General features: G+C 39.8%; 1 protein-coding gene across 20 annotated transcripts in view; it reads left to right on the forward strand.

Moving 5' to 3' along the window:
* The window catches only part of AAK1 (AP2 associated kinase 1), a 165,560-nt gene extending 141,986 nt beyond the window's left edge, over positions 1–23,574 (forward strand). For 3 of the 20 annotated variants that reach the window (XM_070572445.1, XM_070572446.1, XM_070572447.1), the window contains one exon: positions 16,760–23,574. In XM_070572445.1, the coding sequence (XP_070428546.1) occupies positions 16,760–17,889 (1,130 nt within the window). In that variant the 3' untranslated portion in view covers positions 17,890–23,574. Of the gene's footprint in view, positions 1–1,633; positions 1,736–2,799; positions 2,902–4,271; positions 4,383–5,997; positions 6,109–7,032; positions 12,092–16,759 lie in introns of those variants that run through there. The other 17 variants (XM_070572435.1, XM_070572436.1, XM_070572448.1 and 14 more) reach the window with 12 other exon arrangements.
* The last annotated feature ends 663 nt before the right edge of the window (positions 23,575–24,237 follow it).

Below are 24,237 nucleotides of genomic sequence, written 5' to 3' on the forward strand. Positions count from 1 at the left end.
CAGATTCATTAAAATGTGATATACACATACTTGAACTTTCTAAGTCACTTCTTTTTCTCAAACATTTTAATTTTAGTTTTATCTTAATGAAATTTTATTTCTGTGAGATAGAAAACATTGTTGACAGGCCTTTAACTGGGCAAGTTACAGAATTTATGTGGCCTTAGTCTCCTTGTAAATAAAAGAATGAGCTCTTAATTCCCTTCTTTCTGTAACACTCTATGATTCATTATTGTATTTCAAGTTAATGCACTAACCTTTAATATATTAAAGGTAAATAGAGAGTTGTTGATGGATCAGGGCTAAAGGAGTTGTTTTGAAAGGAGTCTTTTTTGTGTGTGTGTGAAGAAAATTTGCCCTGAGCTAACATCTGTTGCCAATCCTCCTCTTTTATTCCTTGAGGAAGATTAGTCCTGAGCTAATATCTGTGCCAGTCTTCCTCTACTTTGTATGTGGGATGCCTCCACAACATGGTTAATGAGTGGAGTAGGTCCACACTTGGGATCTGAATCTGTGAACCCTGGGCCACCGAAATGGAGCACACAGATCTTTAACCACTCGGCCATGGGGCTGGCCCTCAGAAGGAATCTTAATTTGTACATGTTATCACACATTAAGTTATCAGACACAACAAATCTGGTGGCTTCCGATGTCCTTTTGTTTCTTAGCCAAAAGACATCAAAAGTAATCCATCTGCAAGCTTAAGTGAATTTTTTGAGATTTGGCCATAGAATAATAACGGTCCCGGCAGTCACAGGCTCTTAGTTGGCAGACAATAAATGATTGTGGAAGTTGACCCAGGTGTGGTTTAATTGATTCTCTTGGTGAGTTATAAACCATTTCTAAATGCAAGTCCAGAAAAGAGTTTTAAAACTAAGCCCAGGAAGGGATATGAATACACAAAGTCTTACATGCATGTGTTTCTGGCAGCTTTATTCTTAATAGCTAAAAACTGGAAACAACCAAATGTCCCTCAGTTGGTGAATGAAACAAGAAAATGTGGTATATTCATGCAGTGGAACACTACTCAGCGATAAAACAACAAATTACTGGTACATGCTACACCATGGAGGCATCTCAAAAGCATTATGCTAAATGAAGACCATCAGACAGAAAAGGCTACATACTGTATGGTTTCGTTTATAGGAAATTCTAGAAAAACAAAGCTATATGGACAGAAAGCAGATCAGTTGTTGCTAGGGTCTGGGGGTGAGAGGAAGACATTGACCAGAAAGGGGCACAATGGTGCTTTTTGGGGTGATGGGAATGTTCGACATCATTATTACAGTGATGCTTATTTGAATATGTACGTTTGTCAGAACTCATCAAATTGTATGCTTAAAATTGGTGACTTTTATTTAGTGTAAATTATACCAAAAATTTAAAAATAAACAAATAAACCTAGAGCAGCATCTTGAATGCCTTACAAAGTGACTGCTTTGGTTGAGGAAATGATCATTTTTATACTTTGAAAGTCTGTTTTTAATAAGATGCTGACAGTATTCATTTTTATGATGAATCCATACAAAATTTTGACCTCTAAAATGTGTTTACATAGAGAATGGTAAATGATCAGCTTGTTTTAACATCTCATTGCATTTTTGCTTTCTCTCTACCTCTCTGCCCAACCTAGAAAAACTAATTGAGGGACTCAAATCTCCTGACACTTCTCTTCTGCTCCCTGACCTCTTGCCTATGACAGATCCTTTTGGTAGTACTTCCGATGCTGTGATTGGTAAAGTCATCATCTCATTCTTTAGTCATGCATGATATGTGTGTCTTTTTCGAGAACAGTAACTAACTAGTTAACAGATACCTAGTGAATAGCCCTGGTGAGGAGTGGAAATGCCACAAAGTCTGCTGGTTTTGGAACAGTGCCTTGTGCCAACCCAGAAGCCAAGGCTGTTTAATCTCACTTGTCACCACCCCAAATGAAGTGTTTTCTCTGCCTTCCAGGGACACAGTGCTGTTATTTTTGCCTTTCTTGATATCCTGAGATTTCTGGAGTGAATTTCTTATGAATGAGGAGGAAGGTGGGAAAATTCACAAATTAGTTACAAAACCTTCATGGAAACAGTTGTTTTGAGCTAGACTTTAACCTTTAGTACATTCTTCTTCAAAAGGCCTCTGTATGTTCCAAGAATCAGTAACAGAAAACACTTGCCCAGCGGTGAAGCCCATGAGTAGAATCCTGGGCAGGGGCTTGGTCTGCTTGCTCTGACATTTTCCTGTGCTCCAACTGCAAGGCAGGCAAGACCTACAAAATGTCCAGGGCCCCTGTACTCCATCGACACAGAGTCCTAGAACTCAGAAAGGCCATGACCCTACAGAGAGATGGGCCTCCAACTGGGGGATGTCACACAGTGCAGAATACCTCCCAGCTACGTCATGGGGTAAGATTTGAGATGGACTAATGGCCTTTGCAAGGCACAGAGGATGTTTGCCCCCAAGTTTATCCCTTAAGAAAAGCAAAATTACCAGAAGATATTAAGGTACCTTTCAGCCTATGTCTTCTGGCATAGAAGAAATCTGCTGGGTGGCTCACGTTTTTCATTTATCTGTAAAAACAGAATCACTGGGACTAGCCATAGCAGTTAACCGTGCACATGCGTGTTCAGTCAGTGAAGCCCCGAAACTCAGAGCAGCAGAAATAAAGTAACTCATTGTGCTGTCCATCTCACCTGAGACTGGCATTTTAGAGACCTGTAGAAGAAAGTCTTAACAGAATTGTCTAAAGAAGCTTCTGACTCTTCTTTACCTTACCCTTTATTCTCCTTTCTTAATGCTCTGTTACAAAAGAAAAAGCTGATGTTGCTGTTGAGAGTCTCATACCAGGACTGGAGCCCCCGGTCCCCCAGCGCCTCCCATCTCAGACGGAATCTGTGACCTCGAACCGCACAGGTCAGTCAGGTGTCTCTCCAGCTGCAGGGACTGGTCACTGTGGTGAGCCCTCAGAGCCAGTCTTCCCACCCATGGCAGATGATCCTGGGCTTGTTTTGCAGCTTGGTCAGTTCCTCCTAGAATGGATGCTCCATATTGTTACAGACCTAGCTTCTAGATGTTGCTAAAGAGCAGAGTACTTTTTGGAGCCATGGTCTTTTAGAGTAGTCCCTGGCTTTCTCTGGTTACAGTATTTATTCAAGATTCTTTTTACTGGTGGCAGGTTCCCTCCACCTCCTTAATTAGAGAACTCTGCTGAGCACTAAGGAAATGTTTACCTCCTCCGAGATTTCTGAGCAGCCTTTCCTATCTGACAATGTCAGTGATATCCATGGAGTTCGTGTTCTATATGTTGACATTCTGTTTCCAGCATAGTGCTTTACTCATATATAGGTGATTTGCTGTTAAATTGTAGGCAAAGTTGAAGTCTTTCCTGGATCCTGCCATTGCTTTCATCCTAATTTCAAAGTTCACTCTTTGTGGAGTTTCTTAACTGCCCATAAATATAGATTCGATAGCCTTCATTTTTATTGAGACCAGAATTACCTTGATAAGTGTCCAATTTCCTAACTTGGAACAGAAACAATTAGAAGTCTAGGAAGTATGACAATAAAGTCATTTAGGTGGAAAAAAAATTAACACAGAAGGCAATATTGTTCCTTTTCCCTGTGCTTGACTGTTTTCTCTTAGAAAACTTTCCCAGAAAACAATTTGTGTGTTAAAATGCTTGAATTCTGAATTTTGTCTTCCTTCTGTTCTTTAACTAAAAGCAAAACCGTATGTTCAAAGGAGCAATTCAAATTTAAGGAAAACTAGTAAGAGGCAAGATCATTCTATTTTGAATGGGAATCTGGTTGAGTTCTAGAAGTACTGTTTAATCATATCATATTCTGCATTAGTAAACAGAGACAACGCCCTCCTAGTCAGCTTTGATACCTCATCCTATAGTAACTTTTTCCGTGAGCGTTTAGGGAAAGTCTCAATGAATCTCTTTAGTTTCAAAGTCTTTTTCCCAAAGGGCGTTTGTGGAGAACTAAGGTGCTAAGGTTTTATTGTCATCCAGATCACATTCTTGCTTAACAGCAACAGTCTGAGCAAAAAATTCTTCCATATTTATATATTAATGTTAAGAGGAATCTAGAAATACATGTTTCTATGGATAAAAATCTAGAAGGCTTAATATGTTCCTTTTGATTTTCTTTCTTCCACCTTGGCTTGTATGTATAACATGTAAATGCAATAACTTAAAGGCTAAGATCTAATTTTGTGATATTGTTGTGTGTGCCATTTAATGCCATCACTGACCTGGGATGCTGTTAATCTGGACTCAGATTCTCTCACTGGGGAAGATTCCTTGATTGATTACTCTCTGCTTTCTAACCCTACTGCTGACCTTCTGGAAGAGTTTGCCCCCATAGCGATCTCTGCTCCGGCCCATAAAGGTAAATGCTTTCCTCGTCTCGGGCCCATATGCATCCTTAGAGGAGAACTGAACAACTCCTGAGAATTTTCCTCACCAAAGGTCTTTGCTAGTGAAACTTTTTAACCACGTCCTTTATGTGGAAAACTTGAGTTTGTACTCTTAGCCACTGTGTTATAATCTCTCTCAGTAATAACATTTAAGAAAGCTTAGGCAACCGGTTAGTGAGGTATTGCCTTCTGGCCGTCACCCAGAGAGCAGATAGTTCATGTTGTCTGTTAAAGGCGGAGCTCCATACCTTTGCAGTCAGCCCCCGTAGATCGTTGAGTTGACTGTCCACGAACTGACTCTAATTATTAATATGATACTTTTAGGCCTTAGAACTTAAAATTGTTTCATCAAATCTGATTTAAAGTTTTTGCGTGATTTATTGTAGTGATTACTACAATAAAGAAACAGGCATCATTCCTCAAAAGGCAGTCTTCAAAGATTGAACTTGTAAAAGTTTGAATTTTAGTTAACCTTTGAGTCATGACTGGTTACTGGATTTCTCTTTCTAATCTACCATTTTCATTTCTTAGTCTTGAGTTAGTACTGGTTTGAAATTCTGCTGGGCAGAGGGAACTTGGATTGAGTTCTGTTCAGTGAGTGGTTTGTGAAAGTGCTGGGCACAGTGCCAGGCTTACTGTACGCAGGCCTTCACTAAACTTCTTTCTGTGCTCGAGTAGTGACAGCAGCTTTCTGGAAGGAGCAGTACATAGAAGAGGAACAGCTTAAGTCCTTTCTGAAGGAGATCTAAGGAGGAAGCGTCCCTGAGATGACTAAAAAATGATTAGCCTGTGGTTTGCCCTGGTAATAGCTGGGTTTTTGTTTTTACCTTTGACAGCATTAAAGTGATTATGTTTTTATAGAGCCTGTAGAGAGAAGTTACCTATTTAACCAGGTATGTCTGGCAGGAGTGTGTCAGCAGTAATGTGTAATTACAGAGAAGCATCGCTTGCAGAATAGGTGCTCAGCGAGCACTTGCTGGTGGGATAGCCTTAATTAGAATGGAGAAGAATATTCTCACAAACTTCTGCTTGAAGTCTCGGTGTGTGTGATCTTGTAGTCAACATTTCCTGAGGCCTCAGAGTTGTTTGAAAATTTTTATTTTTCCAATCACAGGGCAGTCCGTCCTCTCAGAAGTATTTTGTTTGCCTTGTGTATAGCACTTGCTTATTAAAGAGTGACTAATTACCTTCCCCCGCCCCCCTCAAATATTATTGGTCAGGTCTCTGTTTGCTCAATAAAGAAGATAAATGACTAGTCCCTCTTCCTTTGTGAATTACTGATGTTGAAGAGATGCCTCACAATAACTACAATTAAATGGTCTTATAATGGTAGAGACAATCCATCCTATACCCCTTCTCCCTAATCATTTATAAAAGTCTTAACATGGCCAGCTCTAAAGCATCTTTTCCTATTTCCCTAAGGTTTCTAATTTTGCTACTTTTATTTCAACTCAGAAAAATAAGCATTTTCACCTTTAAAAACAACAGTGATTGTATGGTTGGGAACTTTGTGCCCTTTACACGTTCTCTCCTTTGCTAATCTTTACCTCTGTTGTTTCTGCTTGTGTACTTGCATTCTGTATTAAGCTGCAGAAGATAGTAATCTCATCTCAGGTTTTGATGTCCCTGAGGGCTCGGACAAGGTGGCAGAAGATGAGTTTGACCCTATTCCTGTATTGATAACCAAAAACCCACAAGGTAAGAAAGAGAGGATGGGGAAAAAAAAAGAGCTTGACATCGGCTCTCTACAAAATAAGTAATGTACCTAATCTACAAGGGGGAAAAAAAGCATCAAGCTTTAATGAAGGAAATTCGGGTAATGACAGTCCTTGTGAGCTGGACCAGTATAGCTAGATACAGAGATATTGATATATATATATATATATATATATATATATATATACACACATACCTTGAAGCGTGACCATGGCGTTTATTTAGAGAGAAGAAAAGTATTGAATGGTTTGACTAAAAGCTGATTTTTACAAATTATCAAGCCAAAAATAAAGTGATCTTCAGTCAGTGGAAACCTGAAGGCATATATCAAAAAAAAAGCACTGAACATTTTTTATCATGATTAGAACAATCTGTAATAAATATTCTTCCCAAAGACATTAGCAATCATGCTTTGGTATCATTTGCATCTATTGGGACATTTGTGGAGCATCCTTTTTCCTCTGATGGATTAAAATCATTTGAACATGCCAGAAAACACCGAATTGCCATAGGACCATCTATATATGTTTTTTAAAGCATGTTTTTATTGCAGTGGTCTTAATAACTGATTTCTCTGCAAAACAAAAATGATTGATTTTTACTTTATCAGGGAGATGACTCAATGTTATTAGGAAGTTCTCAGGCAAAATATATATTCATTTGAAAATAGCATCCTCTTTTGTAAGGTGTCCTGCCTTAGTATGGTATGCACACAGTGCCTGAACTTTTGGTGGGAGGTGGTGAATACCTAATTTATATGTTTAAAAATCAAGATGTAAGAATTTGCCAATGTAAATTGTTGCTTCTCTAGGGTTTTGTTTTGGTTTTTTTCTCCTCTGCTTGCTTTGCACATCTAAACCGTAACCCTCTGTGTTTTGTACTGAATTCCTATCTCTCCACTTCCAGGTGGGCACTCTAGAAACAGCAGTGGGAGCTCTGAGTCCAGTCTTCCCAACCTAGCCAGGTCTTTACTGCTGGTGGATCAGCTCATAGACCTGTAGCCGTGACCCAGTAGCAGATGCAGTTCTGTAACCTTCATACCGTAATATACATTTTCATTACGGAGTTATAAGAAAATGATTTTTTTAAAAATCTGCAAATAAGGGACCCTCTAGCCCTTATCTCCTACCCCTTGCCTTCTCCTGTAGAAATGATAAGGAAAGAAAATCACTTTGGCCCTCCAGATAGTCCTTGGCCAGTTCCTCCCTGTTAGTTTGCTGTGTTTTCTCATTACCCTTCTTCAATAGCATTAACTTAAATCAAGCGCTAGATGCCATGAGCTTCACCTCTGCTGGAATCAACTCCACCAAAAGCTTAACTGTAACTGAAACTAGTGAATTGACACCTTTGTCTTATTCTTGCTAGGAATGGCCTCCCAAATCAATCCTCCCAACCCCTGTCTCCTTTGGCCAGATGCTGCTGAATTTGTTTCTCTGTTTTTGCTTTTTATCCTGCTGCATTATCATGAGGATATGGCTTCTTCAGTTGGTCTTAACTCTAGGCAGTAGCCTGGAGAAGGCGGTAGCCTGGAGATGAGTGTGTGGTTTAAGAGAGAGTAAAACTGACTGACTGATGGTATATATTTGAAAAGAGAATGTGAACCCAGCTCTAGCCAACCAACTTTGACCTTGTTTGATCATAGACTTAGCCAAGGGATTTACACCCCATGCAACCTGCCCAGCATTCGTCCAGCATTCTGGCTTCCATTGAACCGTGATTTCTCAGATCTGGAGACGTGACTGCAAGTACTTGAGATCCTTGGATAAAATATGTACATTTATAAATCCCAAATATTGCCATTCCTTTTCATGTTAACTCTCCCAAGCCGGGATCTCAGAATTAGACCAAAACAAGACAATGGTGGTAATATGATACCTTTTATTAGAAGACTTTTCACTGGGGGGTGGATGGGGGAGGGGAAGGAATTGTAGCAGAAACAGATGTATTTTTCTTGTGATTTTTATTTTGAATCAAATATTGTAAATTGTGTATAAATGAAGACGCTGAATAGTTCTGTTTCCACTTGGCGTTTCCAGTCCGATATCAGGTGTCTGTACAGGGTTTTGATCTCTTTCCCTTGTATAACTACACAACAATCTTACAGTGTAACATATGGAATCATTTTGAGTAGACTTGTGTGTTGCTATAAGCTTTCAGCAGGTCCTCTGTCTTTGTAGAATAAGCATGTTGTTTATTTTCAAATAATCAGAAATAAGTGTGCTGACTAGCTAGGCACAATTTGACCCTGGCTACTTACCTTTCTTTCTCTCTGATGTTTGAATTGAAGGATGCAGCCAATGAAATATGTTCAGCTGGTTTTCCTTGGCTTCCTAGATTAAAAAACGAAACAAAGCATAGTTCCTCACTGACCTTAGACTATTGTTCATAAGATAAATAAAGGACCCTGCACTGACATGACAACATGCCTCATGGTCACCCTCTGTATATGTCCTTACTCACTGAAGTGTATTTTTTTTCCTTACCTGGAAAGCAGTCTTCTAAAGTCACCTTTTTGAAAAGAGGTGGGCACAGAGAAACCCCATTGTGGTTCTCTTCCTTGAATGCCATTTTCCATGATCAGAAGGGGGAACTCTTAGTTGATCAGATTTGTACAAATAAAATTCCAAGGCCATTTGCTTGTTTCTCTATCTAGTACTTTTGTTTCTTCTTCCTCACATTTGCACTTTAAGGGGAAAAAAAGAAAGTTGAACAGCAACAACAGCCTGCAAAACACTGCACTTTGGAGGTCAAGCTTTGACCCCAGTGATGCGAGAGCAGCCTTTGAAAGCCATCAGAGGAAAAGTCTGAATCTTTCAGTCTTCCTTTCTGACTTGACATATTTCCCATGCCAGCTGAAACTAAGGAGCTAAGGAAAGGCCTCTATTAGGATAATGGATAATTTCCAAAATTGAGGGAGGCACAACCTTCCTACTGAGAATTAAAAAAGATGTCTTTGAAGAGCTCCATCATTGGATAGCAGTGCAAATGAGACTTGGTTGCCCCTTCACGGACAGGAATATTATTGAAGATCAAAATTCTCTTCTTTTCCCTGGACATAGAAAGAATGTATAAACTAATGAAGGAAATGTTTATTTTTAAATAAGAATAATGTTTTATGCCTATGTTTTCCAATTTGATTTTTTTCGTACATACATATTAGAAATGTAATGAAATATCTAGTTTCTCACTTTAATTGAAACCATGAAGAGTACAGTTTAGAAATTAGGTAAGTGTCTCTAAATTGTTCCTTTCATGTATTACCCATAATCGCATTGAGATATATTATCTAGTCATCTGGCTCAATAAAGCTTAATGGAGGCTGTTAATGACAATGAACAGACTAGAAGCCAGAGAGTGGTTGGAGGAAGCCTGAGGGAGATAATTACATGAAATTATCTTGGGCTTATTCTTTAGGAGTAGAGCCTCAAAGGGGAGAACTGTTTTTCTGTTAAGGAATACATGTGAGTGACTCAGTAAACCGGGCCTCCCTTAGTTTATAGCATCATCCCTGAACTAAAAGGGTTTATTTGAGATGAGTGTAGTGTGCTGATAATTGATAGACTTATGAAACTATATACTGAGCTACAAGAGGGACCTTAGAGACCATCCTCTAGTCCATCCATTTCATTTCACAGGTGTGGGAACCTGATGCAGGCTGGTGGGAGAAGAGGCCTGGGCAGGACAGGCCACCTGGGGTCTCATCCTCACCTTTGCCAGTCAGTGGCCGAGTGGCCTTCAGCAGGTGCTTCACTTCTCAGAGCTGCTGTTCCTTATTTATACGATGATGGGTTTGGACTACATGGTCTTTAAGATTATAGAATTCTAGGGTTCTAAATACATATATTATTATGCTTTGGAAGGACTATGAAGGATTTATATAATCCTGATGTTCTTCCGTTATCTTCTATAGTTCTTACTATTACTGTAACAGTATTTACATTTTAGAGAATTATAGGGCTTTTAACTAAACCGGGTTGCTCTTTTTTGTTTATCTGAATAGAAGCCTAAATCATCACCGAGTTTTGGATATCAATTTTTCCTTTTTTAATATTACACACACACTCCTACCTATTCCAACAAAACAATATCTGAAGATTTCAATTCTTTTAAAATGTATAATCAATGATCTGCCATTTAAAAATGGGCAAATACTGTGAGCATATGTTTCTGATTTGCTTTTATTCCAGCTGTGCAATAGTAGTAACTATACCAGAAGACATCACACATTGTTTTTCTTCCTTTTATAGCATTCAAACAACTAGATCACCAAATTCAAGTCCCAGTATTTTTTAAAATGCAGGCCTCAGAGCACATAAGGTTTAAATGGATACTCCTAAATATGATTCTTATTAATGATTTCTTTAGCAGACATATCAGAATTTTGACAGCTAATTGAGTGTTGTTTTCTTCAAAAGCATCTGGTTTTAATTGGGAAGCTAATCCTTACTCTAATGATGCTGCCGTCATTTAAGTTACTTTTGAAACTCCTCTCCTTAGAAATACCATCAAGGAAGGTAACAGGGTATAAGAAAACCAGTTGTATTATCATCTAATTAGTATCACTTTCAGCATCTGAAAGTATGTTCTCTTTCTTGATCTTTTTCTACCCCTCTTGGTTCTAAGTAACATTCAGCTGTTTCCAGAAAGCAAAATCACCCCCCTAAGATGGACAGTGGTTACCATTGAAGATGGTAAAAAGAATAATCCACAGAAAATTCCTAGAGAGGACCTTATAATGGGAAGTCATAACAATTTTAATTTCCTTAATATTCTGAATAAGGGAATTTCTGTAATTTTGCCTGTCTTTAGTATGGTTTAGAAAATTGAAAGATAGGAGTTTTAAAATACCTCTGAAAGAAGTTGTCACTTTGTTCAGTGTCATTTGATATTGGACTTGGCTCTTCCTGAGTTAGAGTCATAGAACTTGGATTGCTAATAATTATAAGGGAACAAACCTAAGAAGGAAACTGTTTTTCTCAAGACGAAGTATTTTGTTTATAATACTTTTTTTCTACTCTCCTGACAGATAGTTGATCATTTTGATTCAAACCAACACAACCTTCCGCCAGGTTGGGACAGTTCTGCCTTCAGCAGTGCTGTGGGAAGGAGGGGACCTTTGGGGTTGACCTCAGCCCAGAGGTATGGAGGGATCTGAGCTCAGCTGAACAAAGGCATGCTGTAGATACCTTGGGCCAAAATAAAGTCTCCCGCCATGACGTCTCTCTGTATGTCCAGAGTCTTTAACTTTCTCAGTCTGTAAGATTATCAGGATCCTGTAGCCACTAACTTAGAGTTTGGGGATAAAAATGACAGGATTGCCCAAAGTACTGAGTTAAGCAAATTACAGGCTGCCAGGCAGAACAGAGAAACTATCACATGGATGTTTAAAATGGAATCTTTACTGAAACACTCCAGATATTACAAAGCTATCTTTTATTCCTCTCTAGAGGCTATAATTTTACTAACACAGTTAGTCTTTTCCTTTTCCACTCTAGTAATGTTCCCAAACTTGGGTGTGCTGAAGTTTTTTGAGTCAGAATGAATCCCAGATGGCCTCCATTTCAAATAATCCGTAACAAGATACTATTTTGTTTCCCTAGGGTTTTCTTTCTCTAAGGTGGGGGAGGGAGGTTCTTTGGGTAATGCTAACCTATGCAAAGGTACTAAATGGTATTGCTAGGATGGAACACACGTCCTTGGTTCCCACTTTGATGCAGTGTCCTGAATTCACTCTTTTCCTGTGAGTATTCTACTCTGCCCTGTTGCACACCTCCTTGTCACGTGGATGTGTATTTACCACAGGTCTTTATCTTGTCCTCCCCAAGAAGACAAAGTAAACAGAGGTACACGAAGCTATCTAAAAATGTGAAATTTGAACATTGCTACGCAAGTATTGTATAAAAACGTCTGTAAACAAATTTGTTATGTAAACATACAGGGGAATAAAGACTTTTATCTGTTCAAATGGGAGCATGTTCAGAGATGTAAATAACTTAAAATAGCTGCTGTTTTCCTGACCTGAAAACCCACTTTTGCAAAAAAGATTTAAAGACATTGTTGAATGACAATAAGTACCTGTGCAAGGAAAGTGCGAATATGTGTGAGACACATGCTAAGGACATTTCAGTGAGTCGTGGCTCCCCTCTCTTCACCTTGTGGTCAGGGAGAATAAAACCCCTGTGAGCCTGCATCTGCTGTGACCAGACACAGGTTTGAAAACGGAGCACGGATTTGCAGCTACCCTCCTCTGATTTAATCTTGAATATACACAGGCCAATTTAATTAAAGATTTTATGTTGGCAGCAGCAGTTTTATGCCCAGAGAGAAATCTCTCTCATTTAATGACTCTGTTGGCTTGAGAGACAGAGCATCACTAGCCAGTGTTGGTTCCTATCGAATCCCTTATTCCCCAGTCCTGGGTTTTAATGTAACCACCCAACATATGGTAGAACCACATGCTTCATTTTATTATCTAAGCCAAAAGGTCATGGAAATTATTAGTTTGATGTATATTTCTGGATTCCCTGATTAGGCTCCAAGAGTCTGAATTTCAACTTTGGTGCTGCATTTCTGAAGTTCTTCCAAAGGGATTTTTGCTTTCTATTTGCTAACTATATGAGGTTTCTCAATACTCCAAGTCTTCATTTTCAGCTTTTGGCAAGAATTATGTCTTTGATACTCCCTGTAACTGTTATTTTAATTTATGGGAAAGTAAAATTCTGGTTCTACATGATATATTTCACTAAGGAATATTCAGCCTGAAATTTGTCTTCAGATTTTGATTTTTTGGAAGGCACTCTGATGAGCCTCACTGTGTCCATCAGATAAAATTTCCAGGGTGAACCTATCCCAAATCATTCAACATTTTTGGTTGCTTTAGAAGTTAATAGGGAGTTAGTAAGGATACTTGCCAAGTCATCAAATACTTTTTGGGACCCTCATCCTACTCTTTGAAGCGTATGAGCTCTTACTGAAAACGGCATAATTTGGAGCCTCAAGAGAAATGGAGTTAGCCCTACTGGAAGTGTAGAAAAGTGTACTTAACCTTAAGCTGGCACTCAGTCCTATATCAGAACAAGAAAAAGAAATGTGTTTTGACTTCTTGCTTAATTTAATGTGCTAAATCAAAATAAAAGACATGACCCAATTTGAGGGAATCAGAACAAAATACCCTATCTTAGGCTTCATGATAAGAAAGACCCTTGTACAGAATGTGAGGTCAGGTCCTGCGTTTAAGCTCCCTCATGCCCCCAGGAACAACTGGCTAGCTTTAGAGCTCTGTGGTCTCAGGGCATCTGCTGTGCATGCTGTTGGTTACCAAAGGAAATGGGCCAAGGCATGAGGTTAAATTAGTGTAAATCCTTCATTGCTAGTAGGCAGACTACTTCAAACACATTTTCCTCACAATACAAGGCTATCTTCATATATAAGGACTGTTCACCTTGAAAACACATACATTCCCCACAAGAACACACTCATATCCAAAAAAGACCTCTAACTGCCAAAAGGTTTAATGTCTATCTTCTGTTTGCAGTTACTTAGACTCTCTCCTCTTGACTACTATATTCCTTGTGCTGCCACCACCAAAATTCCCTGAGGCAGTGTGGATGTCTGCGTTTCTCCATATCCGCCAGCATTTTTTTGGTCTCCAGAGCACCAGGCTTGGAGAGTTGCAGAGGACGGTTGCTCTCTGCCTTGGTCACACTGCACCTCCTCTAAAAAGAATGGAAGGTTGGGAGACTTGGCTTTCTTAGGAGAATCCTTTGAATGTACTTTCCCAATCCTGTAAAGCAGATTCATGCTGAAAGAGAGATATGAGATAGGCCTGGCCTTGTTTTGAAGGACAGGAGACTAGTTTTCCCTTCAAACTTGATGTTAGAGTATTTTTGTAACTGTTTGTCATTTTAAAAAGTTGTTGGAATTTTAAGTATGGTTTTCCCATTACTCACCATGAAGGTCACAGACTATGTCCTGAGTTGGCAAGTTTCCAGTTGACTTGACCAAGAACCCAGTTTTTAACATGGGTAATTTTGATGGGTTAGGCATGTTCTTCTCTCCTAACTCTGGATGTGGGCACCCTTCTTGGTTCTTTACGGTTCTCAAAATGTAATGTAACACATTTTGTTAGTGCTGTCAGGTCGATTCTGACTCCTGGCAACCCTGTGTACAGCAGAATGGAACCCTGCCCAGTCTTTTTGCGCCATCCTCTCACCTTCCGGTGCTATATCAGAATGCTCCACTGCTGTTCATAGGGTTTTCATGGCCAATTTTTTCAGAAGTGGGTGCCCAGATCCTTCTTCCTAGTCAGTCTTAGTCTTTAAGCTCTGCTGAAAGCTGTCCACCATGGGTGACTCTGCTGGTATTTCAGATACCTGTGGCATAGCTTTCAGCCTCACAGCAACACACAGCCACTACAGTATGACAACCGACAGATGGGTGGTGTTGTCCCCTGACTGGGAAACAAACCCTGTCTAACACTGCAGGCATCCAAAGTGCCCCTGGTTCTATAGGCAGCTGCTTTTGGGCAGCTGATTTGAGTGAATTCAATTTAAATTTCCCAAAAACACTAACTCCAGTCAAACTCCAGAAAACTCCACTTTCCTTATTGATCTGTATGATGTCAGAGTTGGTCATTAACTTGACTAAATTTACCATTTTTTTCCTAAGAGATATCTTGCTCTCCCATAGAACCAGCTTAATAACATCAACTTTCAGAGTAGTTTTGGAAGATGAGAAATTGTACCTTTCTTTTGACAACTGAAAACTTTGTCCAGCTGATGCTACGTTAGAAAGTGGTTTGAAGAGTTTTGGGGGCCTCTCATACCACTTTGCTTGGTGAATCTCATTTTGGAAAACTTCTTTGCCCCCTTTCATTGAATTTTCTCCCAGCAGTCATCATGTGGGAATCACTGTGACAGATCTAATATCAATACACTTACCTGAGAGGTTAGGATTATGTCTTTCCACATATATTGCAAAGGAGAAGGTCTTCCTTTATTTCCTATCAGCTGACTGATGCTTTTGTATCACCATGTAGGTGCACATATTAAAGTTATAATGCAAGGAAATATTTATCATCTTCAAAATCATATTCTTCAAATACTATTCAGAAAGCCATTTGGCACCAGTAAAGAATTCAACTTAAAGACTCTAACTGGAATTCACCAAATGCATTCAAACTATTAGAAAGGGAAATAAAAATGGGGGGACCCACCTTTTTTGTTTCTGAAAACAATATATAAGGCCAGAACTGTTTAAAAATAAGCACTGCTAAAAAGTTATAGGATTCAGAGAAACATAATATTTTTGTACAGTAGCTTCTAAAATGTTCAGATCTCTCTCTACATTTCTTTATAATGTAATGTCTCTAAGTAACTGGTTTCCCAATAAACTGATTTTGATGCCGCTTCTGCTGTGTTCTGTGTGCTTACTTCAAGCAGCAGCTTTAGCAGGGGTTAATTGTTAGCAGAAGTTTCTACCAGCTAATGGTTTGCATAGAAGGGGAGAGGGTAATGTGGGGAGGGGATGATTGAATGACCTCTGTACTGAGGTTCTGAGTCATCTATCAAATCCAAACCATTGAACCTAATGTTCTTATCCTGGTGGGTTGGGAAACCCATGATGAGATGATACCTTTGTCCCCAACCGCCCCTTCTCTGGATTCTTCTTGCTTAGTTACTTATGCCTTTTTCCTGCCCTCTTGCTAACATGTGCCCAATGACATACTTCTAACCTGCTAATATTTCTTGGAAGGTAAGCTCTCTTGCATTCTGATAATTGTCTATTTGATTTTAAAAGCCAGAGCACCCTGAGGCACCTCTACCTAGATAGAAATAGACTAGTATATTAGAGCTTGCAAATATTGCAGTAACTACCCATGCATTTTATTTCTTCTGCTTAAAGAACTTTATGATGGATTCATTTAAGCAGAGGAGATCTTTGCTAACTTAGAAGACTGACAACAAAAATTCCAGGGCAACTTCAGCTGAAGGTGATTTATTTAATATGATTTTGTGTCTCCTCCCCTTAGAAAGTGCCTTTAGTATTCACATTTTGGGTACTCTTGTGCTCTTTGAGTAGTGCTTGTGATGTAAATCATCAAATAAACTTGCATTTGTCAAGCAGCCATGTTCTGCTGCTTTTTGGGGTGGGGGGGTGGTTCTGTCCTCAGATATAGGCATTATGGAGCAGATGACCCCATGTCAGATACCGAATTGACTTTGTCCCCAGACAGTATTTCTACATAATCCAGAACTGTCATGGTATATGTGGAGATGAGTGACTGGGTTTGTTTTCATTCCATCATGAGCCTAGTGCCAGGTAGAGCAGGTGCCTGTGCCTGGCCCCACGAGTAGGAGCATTGCGTAGTTACGCTGAATGTCTGTGTGCCTAACATCTCCACCTCCTTTCCTGCACATTGTGCCTATCATGTTCCAAAATGTGAGACAGTGATTGGTTGTGTTCCAGTTTGTGTGCAGTTTCCTTGCCTGACTTTTATTTTTTTGTTTTTCCTTTTCCATTTTCAACATCTATTATTTGGTCCCACAATGTTTCCGCTGCGAGCTGACCGTTCAATGTTCCCAGGAAAGTTGAACTGACCTATGCATTAATTCTGCATTTTGCACTTTTCTAGGTCTCCAGAGAGAGCCCAATCCCTGTCCTGTAATTACTGTAGAGCACTTTAAAGAATCAGCGGGTGTTAAAGGCCTTCCCCTGTATCCAGACCCCTCCAGAGCACCTGGCACGAAAACTCAGAACAATTTAGAATCTGACTACTTGGCCCGAGATGGCCCTTCAAGCAACAGCTCATTCCACAGCAGTGAAGAGGAAGGGACTGACCTCGAGGGGGACATGCTAGACTGCAGCGGGTCTCGACCGCTCCTCATGGAGTCTGAAGAGGAGGATGAGAGCTGCAAGCCTCCGCAGGGGAAGCTGGGAGGAGCCATTCCGTTCGCTCAGCCAGAAGTCTCTACTGAGACAGCAAAGGCAGTGCAAGGTGGAAGAAAGAACCAGTTCCAGGCCGTCACACAACCAACCACGGATGGTCTCGGTGAGCCAGATGTTTTTGCCACAGCTCCCTTCAGGAGCTCAAGGGTTCCAACTAATGACATGGACATTTTCTCCAAAGCCCCATTTGTCTCCAAGGGCAATGTAGCTCCTTCCCAGCCAGAGGAAGCAGACGTGTTCTTGAGAGCTCCTTTTACCAAGAAGAAAAGCATGGAGGAGTTAACAGTTGCCCAGAGCACCTCCCAGGAGCTGCCTGCGCAGGCCAGTCTCCTCAGTCAGACAGACGATGTCCCTCTGCTCTCAGGCCTTGATCGAGCAGCGTATGCCTCTGTCCGAGCTCAGTATTCCATGACTGGTTTTGTCCAACAATCTAACCTCCCCTTCCATTCTGTACAAGCAGCAGACCATCTTGACAGCATCTCTCCCAGGGGATCCTCCCTGGAATCTGGGGCCCATCCTAATGACAGAAACAAAGGACTTCAGCCCCAGAAAGAAGCTGTTTCAGGCCCTGTGGCTGGCAAACCATTCCGCCCCCAGTCTTTATCCAAATATTCCCGTCACTATAGCCCAGAAGATGAGCCAAGTCCAGAAGCCCAGCCCATTGCTGCCTACAAAATTGTTTCACAAACCAACAAGCAGTCGATAGCTGGCTCTGTTTCCATCACATCCCTTTCCTCCAGGACTATGGAGCTGCCAGCTGCTGATCCTTTTTCTTTAGCACCCTTTCCTTCAAAATCAGGCAAGCAGAAACCTTAGGAGCAATACCTGAGCCTTAGGCCTCTCTGTCTCAACCCCACTGTCAGTACCCACCACATCACTCCCAGCTGAGCCTTCCTAAGAAGAAATATATCAGTTATTATCTTTCGGTTCCATGGGTCAGAGCAGAACTTCAGTCAACAAACCCAGTTGCAGTGATACTTAGTTGAAACCCCTTTAAGTTATGCTCATTTCTTTTGTTTATATTGATTTCTGGACTTTCAGGCACTTCCATCTGCATCTCCACCCAGAACTCTGCTTTTTTTTTTGTTTGCCCAGAAACTGTTTAAATCCAGAAATACTTCACCCCAACCCCAAAGGGGGCATCTTACTGCTAATTTATTCCTGCAGTTCCTGTTCTGAGTCATGTCCATTAAGGAATTAAGATTAGTCCCTCCAGGACTAGAAAAGGGGATATTTCTGGAAAGAAATGCAAGATAAAAACCCTGCACATCAAGAGGAAGTGTAATCCTGCAGATACGAACCATTCCTGTAAAACCAGCAGCTCTAGAAGGATTCTCCAGATCTGTTTCTGAGTCTGTGCAAGCCAGGCTGGCCCTTGTCCATGAGAGTGTCCTTGGGTGTGTAATGTGTGTCACATCCTCTCCTATGTAAAAATGCAAACAGATGACATAGCTGTGCTCATGTCTAAGTGTTGAGCCTTCCCCACATCGATGCTTTTTAAATTAGTATGAGTGCACAGGTGTGTGTGTGTGTGCGCGTGCACAGGAAGCATTTTTCTTTAGGTAAATCCTGTCCCATCATGCCTACCTCCACAATCACTCATTTACTGGCATTTGTCTCTTGACCTGACTTGAACCCTATTTTAATTTAGTTCTTTTCTCATGGCAAAATTGAATTCATTGGAAGGTGTAGGAAAATTCTGCTGGAACTGAGGTTTCAGATTAGATTTTTTTTCCTCCAGAATTTACTATTTGCTATTAACAAATTCCATTTACGTGGTCTTGAAAAATTAATTATCCTTATACATTTTCCCTGAGTACAATAGAAAAGAGCACCTTGTTGCAGTTCCAACCACTGGGTATGTGGTCTTAGTAATTTTTTAAAGTACTTAAAAACCTTAGTTCTGAGCACTCCGTACTGTCATGGAATTAATCAATCATGAGACTAGGCTACTAGATTTGCTTGTTTGTTTTTTCCAAATCCTTGCCATCTTTCTCTGCTGCCTCTTGAGGAAATATAAATCTGAGACATGTAAATAAGTTTGGGGGAAAGGAAAAGAGGTGAATCAGCTAGACATGAAAACCTTTCAATTCTCTATCCTCTTTAGATGTTGAAGTAGGCCAGATAGGTGACTGACTTGTGTTTTTGAAATGTCTTCTATCTCTGGAAGGATCTGACTCATTCCTGACTGTTTTCCTCCCTTTATCATCACTGCTTTAAAATGAAACATGTCTCAATGGGACAATTTCTGCTGAGGACGTTCAACTTAATGGAAGGAGTTGCTGCACCATGTTTCAGCTTGAAAGCTTCCTGTGACTTGTAGTAAACGTTAGTGATTTCTCCATTAGGTGGAGAAGTCGGGAGATTGCCTACCAAACCAGATTAATGCTTTAAGAATTATTGGGAATTCATCCAAGAATCAAGCCTGAATGCCAGACTCTACCGCAGTTGAGTAGGTGTCATACTCTTTAAATTTGAACTTCAGAGATCTCGGCAGTAAAATATGAACAGCTACTTTTCAAGACTTTTTCTAGTTTACTCTTCACCTATTTAAAGTGTCCAGGTTAAAAAATAAACTTAAATAATTGGCACTGGATTAGGGCTACCAGCAATGGTTGTCCAACTGAGGTTTCAGCGTGACAGTCTTTCACTTTGGCGGCTGCTAAATGTTCATTCTAAGAGTTTGCTTCTCTCCCAGGGATCATTTCTGATTGTTCTGTGTAGCAATGGATGTAAAATCATCTTTTCAGTTGAAAGAATAGTTTTGGCTGATACATAGGGAACTTTGCACCCCAGACTCTTCCCTTGGCCATTATCAATTAAAGCCCTCAAACACAGGAACTAAGAAGATAGGAATGTTCAGGGAGAGTTCTCACCCCAAGTCAAAAACTCTTAAAAAGTGAAAGGTCATTCTAATTCACTCTTCCAGATATTCAGGATTACCTATGTAACAGCCCTGCAAGTGTCTGATTACTCGATCACTCCCTCCTAATCAAGTAGCCATTTTAGTTCTTAAGGTAAAATCAATAAAATCGTGGTGATTTTATTACATAGTTGAATCATTTGTCAAGCATGGGCTTGTAAACCTTTTTTTATTCTCACTGGAGACTTTGATGGGTGGAGACTCTAAATACCTTCTTTGAATAGGAAGTAAATATAAACACATGCAAAGTACTTTTGTATTATTCGTATGTACTGAGTGATGCATGGAAATTTTTTGACTTGGATTACATTAATTATTAGCTAATAACTGGTGAATTCTGCACTGATCTTCTTTGGATCATATAGGGTAAATGCATCATTTAAAGATAAAATGTTCTTGCCAGAAGCCATCCCGAATCTGGAAATCTGGAAAATTTAGTTTTAAGGGAATCAAGAGTGCTCAGGGTGCTCTGAGTTAGTAGCAAATGCATGTTTCCAGTAACTATACCGCAACAAGTTAACACTAAAGAGAAAAAATACATAGCCAACAAAATGCTGCACTTCTTGTTTTAGTTTATGTGTTATTTGCTTTACACAAAGCAGGGAGTGATAGGGAATGCAGAAACTCGTGACCTTTCATTTCAGTGGAACACGATGAACCAGAATATATTTAGATATAAAGCATTGAACCACAACATGCACTGATGAACTCTTAAAGAATCCACATTAATTGACTGACAGGCACTATTGAATTAACGAAGTTAGTTATGTGTGGTGATAAATACTTAACATAAATGTTTCTTGGGCTCATATACAAGCCCTTTAGCGCCAAATCCTTCATAGATTGGAAAATGGGATAAACAAAATGTGATACTGAGTCAGTTGCTGGGCAGGACCTAAGGGAATCTAGATCATCAACTGTTTCATTTTGGGCTCACTCATTGTTGAGTTGAAAATTTCATATATGTTGACTGGTGTGTATGTGTTCATATGCCCATGTTGGGTCTGAGTTTAATCTGGCAATAAGATTTCTTTCTAAACTTTCAAGAAAAATACCAATATTTATTGACTCATTATTTAGTAAGTTTTAGAATACATGAACATCAGTGTTTTCAACTATTTGGTGGACATTTCAGTGACATAAAGTATCAGATTATCAGGTTTGTTTAAAATAAATGTAATCACCAGAGTGAGCTGACAGTAGAAATTCAGTCATGCTGTATTTGCTTCCATAAAGAAAGATCATCAATATATAGATCATGTAATAGGTATGCTTTATATCAAATAGGAAATTTTATAGGAAACTAGAGGAGAGTGAGATCCAGCTCTGCAGCAGGAAGGATGCTACTTGAAATGGAGCCACTTGGGTCCCTTTAATAAAGAAAGATGTTATTCTGTGCTATGTCTTTGGAATTGAAATTGGAAAACACATGCCAATCAGTTCTGTATGGCTTCTGGTCACACAGATGCTGTTTTATCTGATAAATTTGGAATCCAGATTATTTTGATGAAAGGTACATAGGAGAGCTGCTGAAAAGACCACAGTTTCTAAGGAAGCAGGAGGGCCCTGTAAGTGCCCACAGCCACCCCTGAGTTCTAATCCTCCTCTAACCTGCCTGATGGAGTAAACATGAAGATTTTAAATGGAATCATGTAATTTAAATTTATAGTTTTTCCTATACCTTTGTCAACTACTGCCTATGTGGGTTTTTTTTTTTTTAAACCACCAGAACACTTGCAAACTTGTGAAGTTCACTTAAGGAAAGATTTCAAAATGTTTGAAAATAAACAGTAATATCTGGTTGGGAATTATTTTTGTGTTCTTTTGCTACAAAATAAGTTTGCTAGGTTGCAGAAAACAACTACCTGCCTCAGCTTAGACGTGGGAATCCACTCTGGCAGTGTCTTGATTCCCAGGATGCCAGCTTGCTCTCTGACTTCCTGGTCCTATCTGCCTCATTTGCACCTTGACCTTTGTTAGGAAACAGGCCTCCCATGTGTGGTACCCAAGATCCCATCATTAAAACACTGCCAGACACAGCTCTTTCCTGCTTTTTCTCTACCACTACAAGTCTTCCTGGCTCACCTCCCTTGTTCCTGTTCCTGCTTCATTTCCTCACGTGACATTCCCCTATTATGACTGTACCAATAAGTGGATGATGAGAGGTATGATTGAATGATCATGTTAATTTTTATTTGCCTCCCATGTTACTGTAAACAGTTTCCTAGGTTTCAGCCTAGCCTGTGATAATCTCACCACACTGGAATAATTCCAAATATGAATGAAATGGCTCACTTTCTCCATTTATTATGGATTAGAAGAAACGATGAAGGAAGGCTGGCAGAAGCCCAGCCTTACTCTGAGGAGACTCAACTGAAAGGCATCTCTCCACCGTGATCTAATACAGTCCCAGAATGCAGGGGCAAGTTTATGTGTGAAGGGACTCTAGAATAGCTTGTAAAAATGGCTAAATGTAACCAGCACACTGGTGGCTTCATCCAGTATTCCCATAACTTTTAATTCCATAGGAAATTTCATCTGAGCTACTTCCCAGAAATCAGAAATCTCAATATATGTGACAGTGTTTTGAGTTTATGGTAACAATGTTCTTGAAATCAAGTCAATGTTATCTGCATTGCATTGTGATAGAACCATATATACATGTTCAAGGAATCTGTTTTGTTCTTTTTGGCAAAGAGTTGCAGATATAATTGTTACCAATGTCAGTTAAAGTGAGTCTTTGGGAGTGAGAGAAGACAATGGTAGCCTTTTCACTTTGAAATGGAAGTCAGTTGTATTCTCTGAGTCTACCAAAGACGACTGTTGGAGGAGCGTGAATGGAGTGTCTGTGTGCATGTGTGTGTATGTATGTATCCTCGTGCTTCCTGCCGTGCTGTTAAGACCTCCTAATGAAGGCAATCCAAAGAATACCAGGAGGTGACAGTAGGTATTTGGCATGAGTAAACTGAGTTCATTTCCCAACAACTCTCTGAGTTAGAACTGGAGTTATTCTAGTTAAGGGTGGGAAAAATCAGCCACTGCCTTAGCCTCATTTCCATGGCCAGCATGCTGGTCTCATCGACAAGGATGAAACTCAGTAGGGTTTGACCTGAACCCTTGGCTCCTGTGTGGTGTTGGTAGGGCAATAATGACCAGAAAACCACGAGGCCTGCAAGATGTTACTTTGAAAGAGGGAACGTTTAATGTCATTTGTTAGGAAATAGAAACCAAATAAAGGCCAAGGACCATACTCATTCCATGAAGAGGTGAACTCCCTCAGCTGACTGTATTTTGAGTTGACTGAATGAGGAGGTCGACCCAGCTGTAAGGAATACTGAGGTCATTAGACCTCAGAAAACAATATGTGCATGCAATCTCAAGGGCTGTGAACACGGGAAAGGAAGGGAAAAAGACATTTATAAAGTCAATCTTAACAGTTTTTGCAATACCTCTTATTTGCAGACTATTGGATTTACGTTATTGCACTCTTCGTGTGATCTATCTTATGTATCTGATAGTTTTTATGAATAATTGAGTTGTAAACTCCGATACACTTTATTAAAATGGACCTAATTAAAGTATGTGACTCACACTTTGTATTATTTCTTAAGTCAGATCTCCCTAGGATTGAAGGGCTCCATAAGCACCTTTCACTTGGTACTAAGCCTAGTTTTATGTTTTTAAGTTTCAAGGAACAACTTTTGGTTAGTTGGTTAGTTGCTTGGTTGAATGGTTTCCAATGCTGGCATTGTTATTTCCTGAGACCTGCTTTCCATTCTAGATGGTATTATGGTGGGGACATAAATAATACAAGATAGTGGGGCCATAAGAACTGAGCTGGGAAAACTACAGAGCTCCCTGCTATATAAACTTTACTGTGAGCTTCTAAAATATGTATCTGAATGTAATTTGCATAAATATGCAGTCTTTAAAAAACAAATCCCCGCAGAGAGACCAGCGTTAACATAAGAAACTAAAGAGAGAAGTCTTGGGGGGAAATGGATTACACCTAAGAATTTTTAAATCCATTCAGGAGAGGAGAACCTGCCTGCCTAGTTCCTCTCTAAATTTGAGAAAATAACAGTAACATTTGTGCTTCATTGAGCTTGACGTCGTGGTTCAGGGAGAGTGTTCAAAGAAGATCCAGAGATCCAAAGAGTTCTGGTATAATAGGCACAAGTAAAACCAAAGTTGCCTGCTTTTTCTGAGGATTTATTTACGATCTGATTCATCTGTCTATC

The sequence above is a fragment of the Equus przewalskii genome, chromosome 14, assembly GCF_037783145.1.
Source record: "Equus przewalskii isolate Varuska chromosome 14, EquPr2, whole genome shotgun sequence".
In the NCBI taxonomy this organism is placed as follows: domain Eukaryota; kingdom Metazoa; phylum Chordata; class Mammalia; order Perissodactyla; family Equidae; genus Equus; species Equus przewalskii.